Source organism: Amaranthus tricolor, chromosome 12, assembly GCF_026212465.1.
Source record: "Amaranthus tricolor cultivar Red isolate AtriRed21 chromosome 12, ASM2621246v1, whole genome shotgun sequence".
Lineage (NCBI taxonomy): Eukaryota > Viridiplantae > Streptophyta > Magnoliopsida > Caryophyllales > Amaranthaceae > Amaranthus > Amaranthus tricolor.
In genome coordinates this window covers 6172627-6188901 of record NC_080058.1, presented here as the reverse complement: position 1 = coordinate 6188901, position 16275 = coordinate 6172627, and the positions used below count along the sequence as shown (strand labels likewise).

At 30.2% G+C, this 16275-nt stretch overlaps 1 protein-coding gene across 5 annotated transcripts; it reads right to left on the bottom strand.

The window, feature by feature from the left end:
- Positions 1–6866, bottom strand: LOC130828363 (type I inositol polyphosphate 5-phosphatase 10-like). 5 transcript variants are annotated; one of them, XM_057694324.1, is made up of 10 exons: positions 6693–6866; positions 6122–6216; positions 5882–5945; positions 4079–4142; positions 3869–3973; positions 1824–2400; positions 1239–1432; positions 1046–1154; positions 803–951; positions 1–713 (listed from the first exon to the last, which is right to left on the bottom strand). In XM_057694324.1, exons 2-10 carry the CDS (start codon positions 6152–6154, stop codon positions 542–544), a joined length of 1467 nt encoding a protein of 488 aa, XP_057550307.1. In that variant the 5' UTR covers positions 6155–6216; positions 6693–6866; the 3' UTR covers positions 1–541. The 5 variants fall into 5 exon arrangements, with proteins under 5 accessions (XP_057550307.1, XP_057550306.1, XP_057550304.1 ...); XM_057694323.1 differs by having other exon boundaries at positions 6122–6213; XM_057694321.1 differs by lacking the exon at positions 6693–6866 and adding an exon at positions 6499–6673.
- Between the last annotated feature and the right edge of the window lie 9409 nt (positions 6867–16275).

Here is a 16275-nt window from a genome sequence, read left to right as displayed (position 1 = left end):
TGATCAAGAATGACAAATTCATAATCGTCTTAAACCGAGAATATCAGAATCTAACAAGGCGACTTTAAAAACAATTATACATAAACAACACAACGTTGTTAAATCCTTAATCCCCACGATAGTATACACTATAAAAAACTGTTAAAATATGTACATGTTCGTTTGAATGCAAGAATATCTTCTTTATCGACATTCTCCCTTCCCTTTCGTATTGATGGGAAAAGAATAACACCAATTAAGTTCAGAAAATACGTTGCTCTATACAAATTTCAAGTGCCTAAATGTTAGTTCAGAAAATACCTAATGGAATGGAGACGAACTCACTCGTAACGCACTCGAACATTAGTTCAAGGCCATTGGTAACATTACTGCAATCGAGACTCAATTTCATAAGCGTTATGATAAATTTGTTATCAGGCTTGTACTGTTGTACACAACAAGACCTGTACAAGAGGAGAGTTGGTTGCACACAAACCCAATGAGGTTCCATCCTCTCTCTAAATCTTCTTCGATGTGGGATCATGGGTTATTTTCCAATGCGTTATTCAACTTCAATAGGGCAAAAGTTCAAGTTTGATGGTTCCCTAACCGCAACCTCTACATTAAATGTTGCATAAACAGGCCGGTGATCAGAAAATTGATACTTGCTCGAGTCCTTTCGTTCGTAAGACAATTGATGAATCCCTTCACCCTTCCATAATATTCTGTCACACCTAAAAGTTATACAAGTCCATAGGTTCAACAAATATGTCTACAAAAGAGAAATTGTAGCTTATGCAAAACAGAAACAAATGCAAAATACCAAGCTGGAGTTCTTTTTTTGCTCGATGAGATATTGGCCTCTCCTAGATAAGTGTCCGAGTTATACGAGTACTTATAAGTTGGCGCAAATTTTATAGGCCCTTCCCTCCATCCTTTGAATACTCGGCCTGCTTCCCTCTCGATTTTCAGCTATAGATACACGAGTAAATATCGAAACTGTCAAAATTGAGATGAATAATTCATGACGGGTTTCAAGTAAAGTACAGTACAAAATGACCAAAACCTGATCCTTGCTTAGAAGGCAATCCCAATCCTTCTTGTTAAGCAGCTTCAAGGTTTCGGTATGACTTAAAGAAATCCTGTAATTCAAGTCTCCTAACCATACGATTCGACTATTTGTTGTGACCCCAACGAATAAGTAAAGTTAGTGATTATAAAACATGATAAAACTCGCTACTGGTAGTAATGTAACTTACTCGTGCTCTAATATTGTCTCAGGAATTTGGCTGTTAGGAATTTTGCATCTCCTGGGAAAATATGTACATTTAAGTATCTCAATGACATCTAAATTCCTTCTGAGCTCGTCTCCTTCTTTCTCACCGGATGCTAAATGGCTGCATATGAAGCACAAGCTCGTCCTATACAAAAGCATGCTCACTGCGATACAGCCCTACACACCAAAAGTTCAACAAGATTTTAGACATTTGGTTTGGTAAATGACTGTTGGTTGGAGCTATTGGCCATAGCCAACTATTGGCTGGTTTAACTCGCTGGAAGTGTTATCTTAGCTATTTAAGTCAGCTGTTATGGAGAGTGTTGGTTTTTAGCAGCTTATTAGAGAAAAATTGGGTCATGAACAAAAAGCTAGTAAAGTTTTACCCGTACTAGCTTTTTAGTTTTTGGCTTAAAAGCCAACTTTCAGCTTGCTTAAATATATTCAACATCAACTTTTTTGGTTGTTTGACCATCCAAAAAGTCAAAAGTCAATAAAAAAAACTAATGAAAAAACATAATAGCTTCTCGAGTACATAAATTTTGTCCCCTAGAGTCAAACGTGTTACCTTATTGCCAAGGCCCATGATACCGCGACTAATACAAGAAGTTTTCAAGTGACTTATATGTTGAACGAGCTCCCTCTTAACCCATATGGTAAGGAAAATCCCAACCATTTGTTTGCTCACAATTAAGCTGTATTTTTGGTCATTTCCTGAAGAATTCATGATTTCGGAAAAGACAACCCCATTTGGCCCATCATCCTCTTCTGATGATAAATCATCGTCACTAACATTACTTTGTTGACAAGGAAAACAAGAATCTCGTGTGTATCTTCTATCAAGATCCGAGGCACAATTGCAATACTTGAGCCTCTTTTTTCTTTCGGTCCTGAATTGCTTGCTCACGGTTTTGAGTGAGTACTTGGGGAAAAAAAGTAAACCACTTGAGGTGCTTGTTAACTTGGCTTGTTTCGATCCACCAAACGTCTTTGAATCAATCAAAGAGGTTGTTTTACTTAGCATTTGAAAGTGATCAGTGCCTCTATTTAGAGACTGATTTATTAGAGCCAGCCACCTTGCTGCTGGCTCACTGTCTTCTATAACTAGCACATTTCCAGCATTTAATGGCACAATCTCCTGAAAACTACAATAACATACTAACATCAATGTAAAACAAATCGTAAATCTTCTTGAAGAATCAACAATTTATATACAAAGGGTGTGTTCGACGCAACAAAATAGTTAATTGTCTAGTAGTTGTAGTCGTGAGTCGTTGACTAGCTGTACAATTATACAATAACAACAATACCAAAGTCTTAATCCCAAAAGATTGGGGTTGGCTACATGAATTAATATATCAGTTTTAATGGTCGTTCACATAGATTATTCTTCTCCAATCATTTTGATTTCCCATCATCTTAATTTGTAAGTCTAGGTCATTCAATCATTTCCCACTCTTGTCATACAAATCATCTTATCGCCCTCTTTTTAAGTCTTTTGGGATTCAGCTTTCTATTTTCCTTACCGGTTCAATTATACCCTGTCTTTGCAAATACTCAAACCATCTTAAATGATTGTCTTTCATCTTTTCCTTGATATTGGCAACTCCTAGACCCTTTCGTATATCTTCGTTTCGAATTCTATCCCTCAAGGTATGCCCACTCATCCATTAAAGTATTCGTATTTCCGCTATATAATCAAAGGTTCCATTCGTGCTCAAAAACATTGGGTTTAGTGAAATTGTAGTTGTGTCTAATAAGTTCTATAAATCAAATCTATAAACCGCAACTTTTGATTTTGGAAAGCTACAAGTTGTAACGTTCTGAAAACAACTACCATTAACATTTTTTATGCAGTATTTTAGTCTCGTTAAACCACTAACATCTACTTAAACTGCTACACCGAACACACTCAAAGTAATGCACAAACTTCAGAATCCTTATCGAAAATATCAACGAAACGAAGAGAAAAATAAAGGGAAACAAGTAAGTTACCCCAGGATGTAAATATCTGAAGGAGCATTAACCTGAAGAAAATCATCAAGAACAAGACCAGTCTCAGGAAACTTCCCTCCCATATTCCATGTAGCCACAAAAGTTCTGAAATTTAAGTCTTTCGGGATTCAGCTTTCTATCTTCCTTACCGATTCAATAATACCCTGTCTTTGCAAATACTCAAACCATCTTAAATGATTATCTTTCATCTTTTCCTCGATATTGGCAAATCCTAGACCCTTTCATATATCTTCGTTTCGAATTCTATCCCTCAAGGTATGCCCACTCATCCATTAAAGTATTCGTATTTCCGCTATATAATCAAAGGTTCCATTCGTGCTCAAAAACATTGGGTTTGGTGAAATTGTAGTTGTGTCTAATAAGTTCTATAAATCAAATCTATAAACCGCAACTTTTGATTTTGGAAAGCTACAAGTTGAAACGTTCTGTAAACAACTACCATTAACATTTTTTATGTAGTATTTTAGTCTCGTTAAACCACTAACATCTACTTAAACTGCTACACCGAACACACCCAAAGTAATGCACAAACTTCAGAATCCTTATCGAATATATCAACGAAATGAAGAGAAAAATAAAGGGAAACAAGTGAGTTACCCCAGGATGTAAATGTCTGAAGGAGCATTAACCTGAAGAAAATCATCAAGAACAAGACCAGTCTCAGGAAACTTCCCTCCCACATTCCATGTAGCCACAAAAGTTCTGAAATTTAAGAAGAAAACAACAAAGGTTTATCTTTTGAATAGCAAAATGCATCCAAAAGACTAGAGAGATGAGTAAAAGCACTATGAAAAATTTACTAAGTACTTTAAACTCTTGGCATTTCCAGCTGTTTGGACTTCAGTACAAGCACCAGTGAATAAACCTCCTTCTGTATATTCAAAATCAAATATACATCATACACTAGATTTATATTGTCAACTATCAAACTTACACTAGGTTTATGCTCACAACTAGAGTTGTTAAAACCAGGGCCGACCCTATAGGGGCAAGATGTGACTGTGCTCTGGGCCCATCCAGAATTATTAGAAAAACGTGTTAATAGTTAGAGGTCTGTAATAGTATATTTAGTAGTTAGGGGACCATAATTAATATTTACCCACGGGTCTCACAAATCTCAGGGCCAACCCTGGTTAAAACGATTGATCAGGTCGGTTGAGTTTGTTCCAATGTGTGAACAATATAATTGATGTGCAAACTAGTTTTTCTTACTTAAGTGGGTAAAAAGAGATTTTCAAGCCTTAGTCGTAAATTTTTATCCAAATTTAAAAATTGGGATGAACTCGAAAAAATATTGACATGAAGCTCAAAAGTTTACAAATGTCGGAGCAATTGGTTTTTTTCTAGGTTAGACCTTATCAGATTAGATACGAAAAAAATTCATAGAGCTACTCACAAGCGGAAACAACCTCTTTGTTAGTGTTATCATTAACAAGGGTAAGATGCGTATATCTGCCCTAAATTCCACCTTAATTGGAAGTCACTTACCGGCATTGGGTAGTGGAATGTGTTGTGAGCTACTCACAATCAAATTTACACCAATCAAACAGTAAATTACAAGCAGGACAAAAAAAGCAAATTCAAACAAAAAAAAAAAGGGGATTGAAGAATATAATGGATGTGCAAATTGGCAAATTGCCATATGCTATCAGCCAATGTAATTGATTTATAAAAGATAAGATATATTTGGAGCATATCATGAATCATGCTTTAATTTACTGTTTATGAATCTTGTTCTGTTCTAAGAGATGCCAAATATCTGGACCATTTTTTAATCACTTTTCTACTACATTGACATTAAAGGCCATTTAAGAAAGATGCAATGCAAGACTCAGTTTGTTTAATAATATCAGAGCCTTAATCTCAGTGTCTAGTACAACGAAAATGTCAAACCCTTATTCTCGATTCGTCTAGTACAACAACAATGTCAAACCCTTATTCTCAACTCGTTTAGTACAACACTTGATTTGTCCAGTACAACAACAATGTCAAAATCTTATTCTCAACTCGCTAGTAATCCTCCAAAAATTGTAAACTAAATCTACAACTTAGATATATTCAGATGGGAATCCAGGCTCGAGTCATTTAATTGAAAACCATATCAATAGTACACTTCTGTCATTCTCTTGATTTTGCTCCATATACTATTTGGATCTATCCTACATCATTCACACAACATATGTTTTGAACATGAAACCCACATATAATAGAAACTACAATTTACTTATCTCTTGTATTAAAACCTACTCCATCAAAAGACATGACCTTTACATACCCTACTAAAACACCCATTTCTCCATTTTCCTTGGTTTGTTGCAAAACCTTATGGAGCAATCTCAGCTGGAGGACAAATACCCATTTTCTCCATTTTCCATGGTTTGTTTGCAAAAACCCCAAAGACCAATCTCAAATTTAGGGACATAGGAGGTTTATTGTTTAACATATAAAACAAAAATGGCAGCAAAGTTGGTTCAATACATTCATATAGGTAATTAATTGTTCGACCCACCCTATATTAATAATTTAGATTCATTGTCCCATCTTAATGAACAAAACTAGTAAAAAAAACAAGCTCTAACAGGAAAGATTAAGGGGAAAAAAAGAACTAACCAGAAGGGTATTTGGTTCCTCTTCTACATCTATCTTTAGCTGAAAACATTTTGTGAATCAAAAACTGAAAATCACAAGAAAGCAGCATTTTATATTTTATACCAATAAAGTATTTGATCACATGATAGACAATAAATGATTTAAAAATTTTAAAGAATCAATTAAAAAACATATTCTGATGTTACAAAAAAGGAAAAAGAAAATAAGGTTAAATCTTTGAGTATAAATATATTTAAATACCTTGCTTTTCCTGTCTTGTATTCTCAAAGCCATCTTAAACCCATCAAGAATTTGTTGGATTGCTCTTGTCCAGAATCTCCAAATTCCATAGACTACTAAATTAAATAAAAAAAATATTTGTAACTATCCTTATTTTTGTGTTCTTAACAAGCCCACATTCCTTAAAATTTGAAGCATTCATAGGATCAAATAAAAAAGGAAACAAATTAAGAAGGGCCTAAATAAAACAAGAACATAATTCATCATCATCATAAGGAGAATATCAATAAAGAAATGGGGCAAATTTAAAAAGAAAGAAGACACCCTAAAATCAATGTGAAAAAAGATGAAAAACCCATAAATTTATTTATAAATTATTAACAAGAAAAACAACATACCAGCCATTGTAATGGTAAATTTCAAGGAAAAAACTTGGGAAGATGAAGAAATGAAATATGATTAAGATTCTAAGACAAAACATTACTCAATAAAAGGGTATTTGATCCAGAATTAAGAGCAATAATGTATCATTTAAGAGAAATAACAGAGGAAACTTGTCTTGTAAAGCAGATAAAGGTATCAAAATACTCACTTGAAACAAATAAGGGACCATAAAAGAAAGGATTAAAATGTTGACGGAATTTTATCTCAGTTAGAATATGTATGGTTTTTTTTGAGAATCTTCTTCCCTAGTACCAAAAATCTAAGCAGTTGTACTGGTTTTTGAAATATTGAATTTCCCAAGAAACTAGACTTTCATGGGATTTGTTGAAATTCTTGTTTGCATGCTAAAAAATTACCCAATCCTTAAACATTTTCATCCTTTTCATTTTATCGCCACCTGTCCAATAAAATTACGAGACTTTAAAAAATTACAACTTTGTCACCCCTTAAAATTTCTTATTTATACTAATAATAATAATATTTAAAAAAATAAATTAAATATAATAATTAAAACAAAAATGAAAATTTAATAATAATAATAATAATAATAATAATAATAATAATAACAATCACAATAATAATAACAATAATAATAATAATAATAATAATAATAAGAACAATAATAATAATAATATTAATAATAATAATAATAATAATAATAATAACAATAATAATATAAATAAAATTAATAATAATTTACATAAAAAAAAAACCTAATCGCAGGAAAAACCGTGAGCCAATCGCGGTCTAGCCGCGGTTTTTTCTGCGACTAAACCGCGGTTGGCTCGCGATTTTTCCTGCGACTAGGTTTTTTTTTTAAAAGAAAAAGTATTATTAATTTTATTTATATTATTATTGTTATTATTATTATTATTATTATTATTGTGATTGTTGTTGTTATTATTATTATTATTATTATTATTATTATTATTATTATTATTATTATTATTATTATTATTATTATTATTATTATTATTATTATTGTGATTGTTATTATTTTTTTGTTTAAATTATTAATAAAAAATTAAAAATTAATTAACAACTAAATTCTAATTAATATATTATTATTATATTAAAAAATAATTAAACATTCAAATAAATTATTTAAATTCAAAACTAATTATTATAATAACATTATCATAATATAATAATATATTAAAATGAAATAATTTATTACAACATTTACTAAATAACAATAATATAAAAAATAAATTAGTTAAACAAAAGAAATTTTATAATTCGAAATTCAAATAAAAAATAAAAAAAAGGCAGTCGTAGGAAAAACCGCGAGCCAATCACACTTAATAACACTATTATCATTTTATAAACATTAAATTTAAAGAAGAATATAAAAAAGTTAATAATAATAATAATAATAATAATAATAATAATAATAATAATAATAATAATAATAATAATAATAATATTTAAAAAAATAAATTAAACATAAAAATTTAATAATAATAATAACAATCACAACAACAACAACAACAACAACAATAATAATAATAATAATAACAATAATAATATAAATGAAATTAATAATAATTTTAAAAAAAAGAAAAAAAAATACCCAGTCGCAGGAAAACCGCAGCTGGACCGCAGTTTAGTCGCACAAATTATTATTAATTTTTTTTTCATTTTTTAAATATTATTATTAATTTCATTTATATTATTTTTGTTTAAATTATTATATTTAATTTATTTTTAAAAATATTATTATTATTATTATTATAAATAAGAAATTTTAAAGGGATGGTAAAGTTGTAATTTTTAAAATTTAGGGATAAATTCGTAATTTTATTTTGAGGTGATAATAAAATAAAAAGGGTGTTGCTAAACATCGCCACCCTTTTCATTTTTTCGCCACCCCCTCCAAATGAAATTACGAATTTGCCCCTGATTTTTTTAAAATTACAATTTTGCCACTCATTTCAAATTTTTTATTTATAATAATAATAATAATAATAATAATAATAATAAAAACAACAATAATAAAATTAAATAATAAAAAATTAATAATTATTAAATAATGGCTTGTTCAGGTCTCGAACCTGTGACCTGCACATTATTAGTACAATGCTCTAACCAAATGAGCTAATAGACCACATTAATCTATAAATTATTATTATTAGTATTAATATTATTATTATTATTATTATTATTATTATTATTATTTTCCAAAAAGAAAAAAAAATAAAAAAAAATAAATTGAGTCGCCCAATTTTGGGCGACTCAACTTTTTTTTTTTTTTTTGAATAATAATTATTATTATTTAATTTTATTATTGTTGTTTTTATTATTATTATTATTATTATTATTATTATTATTATTATTATTATTATTATTATTACTGTTATTATTATTATTAATTTTATTTATTATTATTATTTAATTTTATTATTGTTGTTGTTATTATTATTATTATTATTATAAATAAGAAATTTGTAAGGAGTGGCATTTTTGTAATTTTTAAATTACAGGGGCAAATACGTAATTTTAAGGGGAGGGGGATGGCGAAAAAATAAAAAGGAGTGGCGAACTTTAAGGATTGGAAATAAAAATGGGTGACAAAGTTTAATAACACCTAAAATTTAAGATGGGTTGTGAAAAAGGAGATAAAGGAAACAAAAAGTTCCGATGAGTTATGAAAAAGAGAGAAAAGAAAAAAATTGCTTCATAGGATTAGACTGTTTCATTGGGTGAGAAAACTTGGATAATATGTCAGAGTTAGGAGAAGCAGTGACACCACGTTTGGCTTCACTCGCTAAATCTTAGGGGACAAATTAGACCGTCTCTTTGAAAGATTATTTTTAATTTAATCGGTTCATTATTATTTTTAATTTAATTAATTTTTAAAGGGTTAGTCCTGAGAGACGTCTCTCAAAAAGATCGGCTGTTAATTCTTTTGATTAATAGTTTATTGTCTAATTGATTACTTTAAAGTTATAAGTTATCACTTTAAAGCTACAATTGATCACTTAAATGTTGTAATTAGTCACTTGAAGATTATAAGTGATTACTTTAAAGTTATGAGTAATCACTTTAAGGTCGTAAGTAATCACTTTATCAATGCAAGTAAACTTTGGAATAGTTCAATAAAAATAGTCTTATAATAATACAGTCTCATTTATGAATTTGTGAATTTTTAATTATATACTTTTAATTTTACTTCATAGTTTCTCTACCCATGGCTTTTATTTCTAAGTTCGCCATCTATGATACTTAGACTTCGAGAGGTTTTCTCTTCTTAATCCTTAAACTTCGTCATCCTTTTTATTTTATCGTCATCCCTTCTAAATAAAATAACGAATTTGCCCCTGATTTTTAAAAATTACAACTTTTCCACTCCCTACAAATTTCTTATTTATAATAATAATAATAATAATAATAATAATAATAATAATAATAATATCAATAACAACAATAATAATAATAATTAACTTTTTTATATTCTTCAAAAAGAATATAAATAAAATTAATAATAATAACAGTAGTAATAATAATAATAATAATAATAATAATAATAATTAAATTAAAAATAATAATTATTATTCAAAAAGAAAAAAATATATAAAATTGAATCGCCCAGAACCAGGCGATTGGACCCCGGTTCAATCGCTAAAAAGTGGCGATTGAACCGGGGTCCAATCGCCCGGTTCTCGGCGATTCAAATTTATTTTTTTTTCTTTTTGGGAAATTTATAATAATAATAATAACAATAATAATAATAATAATAATAATAATTAACCCGAATTGCCAAAATTGGATATTTCAATCGTGCCGTTCTTCAATCTTCATCATCATCAATTCATCATTCATCAAAGATTCAAAGCCGTCCTTCATCGAATCATCAGTTCATCATCATCTTCAGACTTCAGTAATCAGTCTTCAACTTCTTCATAGTGTCAGTCGACTTCTTCATCTTTAATTATTTTGGGCCAAAACCCTGTATTTTTTTCAAATCTCAATGTAGTTTCACCATTTTTGATGTCTCTCTATCTTACAAAATGTATAGAAAATGAAAAAATCAGATATTTTTTATGATACTCGAAACTACTATACATCATTTCCAACATTGAGAAGTGTGAACATATTTATTTTGTGAGTAGTACTTTGATGTGTGTATTTTATATATTATTTTCTACCATGCCCCCATTGTATTCATAGCATTTCTCGCGTATTTTGCTCAATTTTCTATTGGTTTTTATGCTTGGTTGGAGTGTTTGTTTCTTATCTATTTTGTAGGTACAAAGCTCTAATTATGCTAGGAATCGACTCTTGGAGCGAGATTTGCAAATTGGAAGGTCATAAGCTACTCAAAGGTCATTTTTGTGCTGACCAGGTCTCATACCCGGGTGGGTTTCCTCATACCCGGCCGGGTGAGCCTCTCATACCCGGCCGGGTTTCCACATACCCGACCGGGTTTGCACTTGATACTTAGAAGAATTTGAAGACGCTATTTGGAGGAAAAAGTTGCCACACGCACCCGGCCGGGTTTCCACATACCCGACCGGGTGAGACTCTCATACCCGGGCTGGTTTCCACATACCCGACCGGGTGAGACTCTCATACCCGGGCTGGTTTCCACATACCCCGCCGGGTGAGACTCTCATACCCGGGTGGGTTTCCACATACCCGGCCAGGCTTCCATTGAAGATTAAAATGTTTTGCTGCGTACCCGGGCGGGTTTCCACATACCCGGCCGGGTCAAGCAGTTATTTTTTTTTGTAACTTCCCATATCCTCCGATCTCTTTTAAGGGGGATATAAATAGCTTTTGAGAGGAATTTTGGGGACGGTTTTTTTTTCTCTGTTTTGAGGGCTAGGTAGTGAAGAGATTTAGCACATTACTTGTCATGGGGGATTGTTAATCAACACTTGAACATTGTAATTTTAATTATATTGAAGGTATTAGTTTCAATTCCAATCTCTTGTTCTTGTTTATCATTATTATTTTTGAATGTTTGTTTTTCCATTAAATTTGAATTTGATTTTCTCCATGAATTTAATTGTTGAATCTCTTGTTAGTTTTAATATGCTTAGTGAGTAGTTTTATTTCTAGGGCTTGGTGAAACTATGCAAAAGGTCATGATTCTTGTTTGATTTTAGGATTTAAATTTGGTTTGTCTAGGCGATTCAATTGATGGGTTTTAGATTGATTGCATGTTTGGCCAATTTGCAAGTTTTATTCGCTCAATTCTATAAACAAGAGTTGCGAGTTTGAGTGAACGATTTCCTTCTTTGAACAATTAAGCTTTAATCGCAATAGCTTGTTTTATTGTTTGATTGTCGAATTTGTTTGCGAGAGCAACATCTTCCTTCGCCTATATTCATTCCTATCCCAATTGTTGTTCATGAATCATGATCTATGCATAGTGGATCCTTTTAGCCCTAGGTTTTTAATTATTGAATTCTATTCATCTCTTATTTTTGCGTTCTACTTAGATAACCAAAAATCCAACATTTGATCGTTAACAATAGTGAACCTAATTTAAATTGTAACTTCATTTGTCCTTCCACAGTGGTTCGACCCTACTTTCCCAACTATACTAGTTAGGTGAATTAGGAATTATTTTTGGTAGTAAAACGACCTATCATACTTTCAGTTTAATTTTGCATATGTTACAGTCTGATTTTCGCATAGATAAATGCACCCCTAATTATTATTATTATTATTATTATTATTATTATTATTATTATTATTATTATTATTATTATTATTATAAATTTTACAAAAAGAAAAAAAAATATATTGAATCGCCCAGAACCGGGCGATTGGACCCCGGTTCAATCGCCACTTTTTTGGCGATTGAACCGGGGTCCAGTCGCCCGGTTCTGGGCGATTCAATTTTTTTTTTCTTTTTGAATAATTATTATTATTTTTAATTTTATTATTGTTGTTATTATTATTATTATTATTACTGTTATTATTATTAATTTTATTTATATTCTTTTTGAAGAATATAAAAAAGTTAATTATTATTATTATTGTTGTTATTGATATTATTATTATTATAAATAAGAAATTTGTAGGGAGTGGTAAAATTGTAATTTTTTAAAAATCAAGGACAAATTCGTAATTTCATTTGGAGGGGTTGGCGATAAAATAAAAATGTTGGCGATATTTAATAACTCCCTTTCTCTTTTCTCAACAAATAAATAACAAATACATTATCTCCTCTCTTCGATTCAGTTTTAGTTTGAGTTTGAGCTTAAGATAAAAGAAAACCCATTCATTTCGATATTTGGGTAGGTTTCGAGTACAATATATGGAATTAGATAATACTTATTGAGTTTTTTTTTTTTTTTGGAACGCTTTGAGTTATTCTTTTAGTATATATTCAGTTTCGAAATTAATTAAATTATTCTTTTGTAGAAATAAATTATAAATAATAACATAAGAATAGAAATTAGGAAATATGGTATGAGATCATATTTAAAGCAAATCCACTAATGGTCCGTTTGATAGTTGATAATAAATAGTGGTAATGAAAATGAAAAATTAGTGTAATTTTGGTTGAAAAATATTTAAATTACCTTATGGGCTATGGCCATGTTTGTCCAACTTCAATCATCTCATTTTCTTCATAAAACTTATTCCAATGCATTACCATTGGGAAATGTGGTATTAGATGGTAATAGAAATTTATAAACAAAAAAATTTTTTTGTGATCAAAGTTTCATTATCATAAGAATGATATGGAACTTTTGATGAAATTTTACACTAAAAAATCATTCCTATTACCGTCATTTAATACCACTAACCAAACAGACCGTAAAGTTTAAAAAATAGAAATACATAAAAACTGCATCAAAGTTCAAGGGATAATTAATACTCCCTCCGAACCAATTAAGTTGTCCCATTTCTATTTTTGTCAATCTTTTTTTACCTAAATATCCTAAGTTCACACAAGTAATTACGAATATACCCTCATATACCTTACTTATCCAACTACCCTTCACTACTTACCCTTCGCTACTTACCCTTTACTACTTACCCTTTTTAATGGACCCTAAACCATCCTTAATAACCGTGCCCAAGTAAATGGGACATCTAATTGGTTCGGAGAGAGTATTTTTTTTGCTCTTTAGATTGTTGTTAAGAAGTTGTATTTTGTGTGAAGTTGAAATCGTGTTGGCAAACGCTTAATAGTTGATTAAATTGATTGGTTGATTTTATTAATTGGTATGACCAACTGATATTAAGCTCATTACTATAAGCAGTTTGTTTAAATACGTTTGGTTAGAATAGGTGGGAATAACATTTAACAAGCTTATCAAACCCATAATCTTATTTTAGATTTGAGTCCGATGGGCGGGAGTGTTTCAATGCAACTCAATGCAAATGACTCGCAAGTGTTTGGATTAGAAAATACACTATTCAACAAAATCCAATCCACTAACTACCAAAGACCCTTTTTGATTATAATATAAATTTACGAAAAAAATTAAATGAGAATCAAATTTATAAGTTTGAATGAAACAAGGCCGCCTATTCCTCACCAAAATGCTTGATATGCCTTTAACTTCGAATATCTATGTTTGAAAATCCAGTTCTTAAATCTTAGTAAGGCAAATGCTCCACCACCGTGTAGAGAGAAATCTAAGCATCCATTTTTATTGGTACTCAACATTCTAAAAGTCTATACTCATGTTCTTTTTAGTTGTCCCATTTTTTTTATTTGGATAATTCATCTTTATTGTTCCATGAATATTTCATGATATACCACTGAGTTTTTTCGAAATTCACCATATACCACACAAAATGTCTTAATTCACCATATACCATTGAGTTTTCGTCCGTTAGCACAGAATACCATTAATGACAACTGCCGTTAGTGTGCCGTTTTGAGGTAAATTATTAATTCACCATCTACCATCAATTTTTTTTTGCGTCAAATCTGACAAAGCTGAAAACCCAGTTGCTGAATTTTCGAAACATAAGTCTGTAATGGGGTTGAACGTGATCCATTTAGGTTGATTTCTTGCCTTCAATCACGTTCTAAATTGAAAGAAATTAAAGTGGTACATGATTTCATTTTGAAGAGTAAAATGAAAGTATATGTGTTTGTAGATAATAATTTGATTAATGGGTATTTGAGATTTGGGAAGTTAGAGGAAGCCCGTAAGGTGTTCGATGAAATCTTTGAACGAAGTGTTGCTTTTTGGACTACAATGCAAAATGAGTATTTGAAATTTGATTTTTTAAGAGTTTATGAAGTCGGGTATTGAAGCAAATGGGACGATGTATGTGTGTGTGTTGATTTTGTGTGGAAAGAGGCTGAATTATGAGCTAGACAAGCAAGTTCGTGCTTGTATAATCAAAGATAGATGGAGCAATTTGATTGTAGAAAGTGGTATCTTGTATTTCTAAGCACAATCTGGTGAATTTCAAAGTGCTTTACGAATCTTTGATGGGATAAACAAGCTGGATATAGTTGCTTGGACTACGATGATCACTTCTTGCTCACAACAAGGTTACAGTGAGAAAGCGCTCTCACTGCTATCACGAATGCTGGTCAACAGATATTTTCTGAATAAACATACTATATGTAGTGTTTTGAAGGCGTGTGGAGAAGAAAAGACACTGAAATTTGGAAGACAATTGCATGGTATTGCAGTTAAGAAACTGATCAGAAACAATGTTTATATTGGTATTTTTTTAGAAAACAATGTTTAGTGTCAAGTTGTTTTTAAACAAAATGTTAACTACTTGGTTTGTATGACACTTCTTTTGTTTATCACAATTCCAACGGCTATATTTTTTAAAAAATGGTATTTGACGCAAAAAAAAATTAATGGTATATGGTGAATTAATAATTTACCACAAACGGCACACTAACGATAGTTGTTATTAATGGTATTCTGTGCTAACGGACGAAAACTCAATGGTATATGGTGAATTAAAACATTTTGTGTGGTATATGGTGAATTTTGAAGAAACTCAGTGGTATATCATGAAATATCCATTTATTTTAAGACCTACATTTATAGGTGGTCATCACATTTTCTTAATATTAAAAATACTTAATATTGCACATGAGTCTACTATTTTAACTAGGTGGTCCCCTATAATTCTTAATGTTAAAAATACCCAATATTGCATATGAGCCTAGTTTTTTAGATGGCCCTCTTATTTTCTTTATATTTGTGCCCAAATTAAATGGGACAACTAATTTGAATCGAAGGAAGTATTTTATAATTATTAAGATTTGAGACGATATATTGAGGTTTTAAAATAATTAATTAAGTTAAACTTAATATATAAGCTATTTTCCTCCTCAAAATGGATACAAACTATTATTTCTTTTGTGTTTATTTGTTTTTCTCATTATTTTTTGCGAATTCTAATGCAAATTAAAAAGACATACTCTAATTTTAATTTTGAGTTTTTTAAAAATTCTAAAAAGTTGATATTTAGAAAGTATATATTAAGATTAATCTATCAAAATCCCATATAAATATGTTTTTCATATAGATAGATGAGAAATCATAATTAAAGTTTGACGCTAAAATTTATAAATTCTATTTGAGAAGAATATATGAAAACGGAGGGATTATTAGAAAAATTTTAATTCTTTAAACTTTAAAATGTTATGAACTTAGTATTATCAAGCAGAAGCGATGAAGTCGGTTAAGAGACGTTAGGGATTAAGGGTTATGTTGCAATCAATGATGTAGAATATAATTGGAAATAATTAAAAGAAATAATCAATAATTAATCAAACA

Excerpts from the sequence above, each read along its gene's own strand:
- LOC130828363 (XM_057694321.1), bottom strand. Across the intron at positions 4,143-5,881 it reads AGGAACCAAATACCCTTCTG|AAGGAGGTTTATTCACTGGT; the intron begins GTTAGTTCTTTT and ends TTGAATATACAG. Across the intron at positions 2,401-3,868 it reads TCAGACATTTACATCCTGGG|TTTTCAGGAGATTGTGCCAT; the intron begins GTAACTCACTTG and ends ATGTTATTGTAG.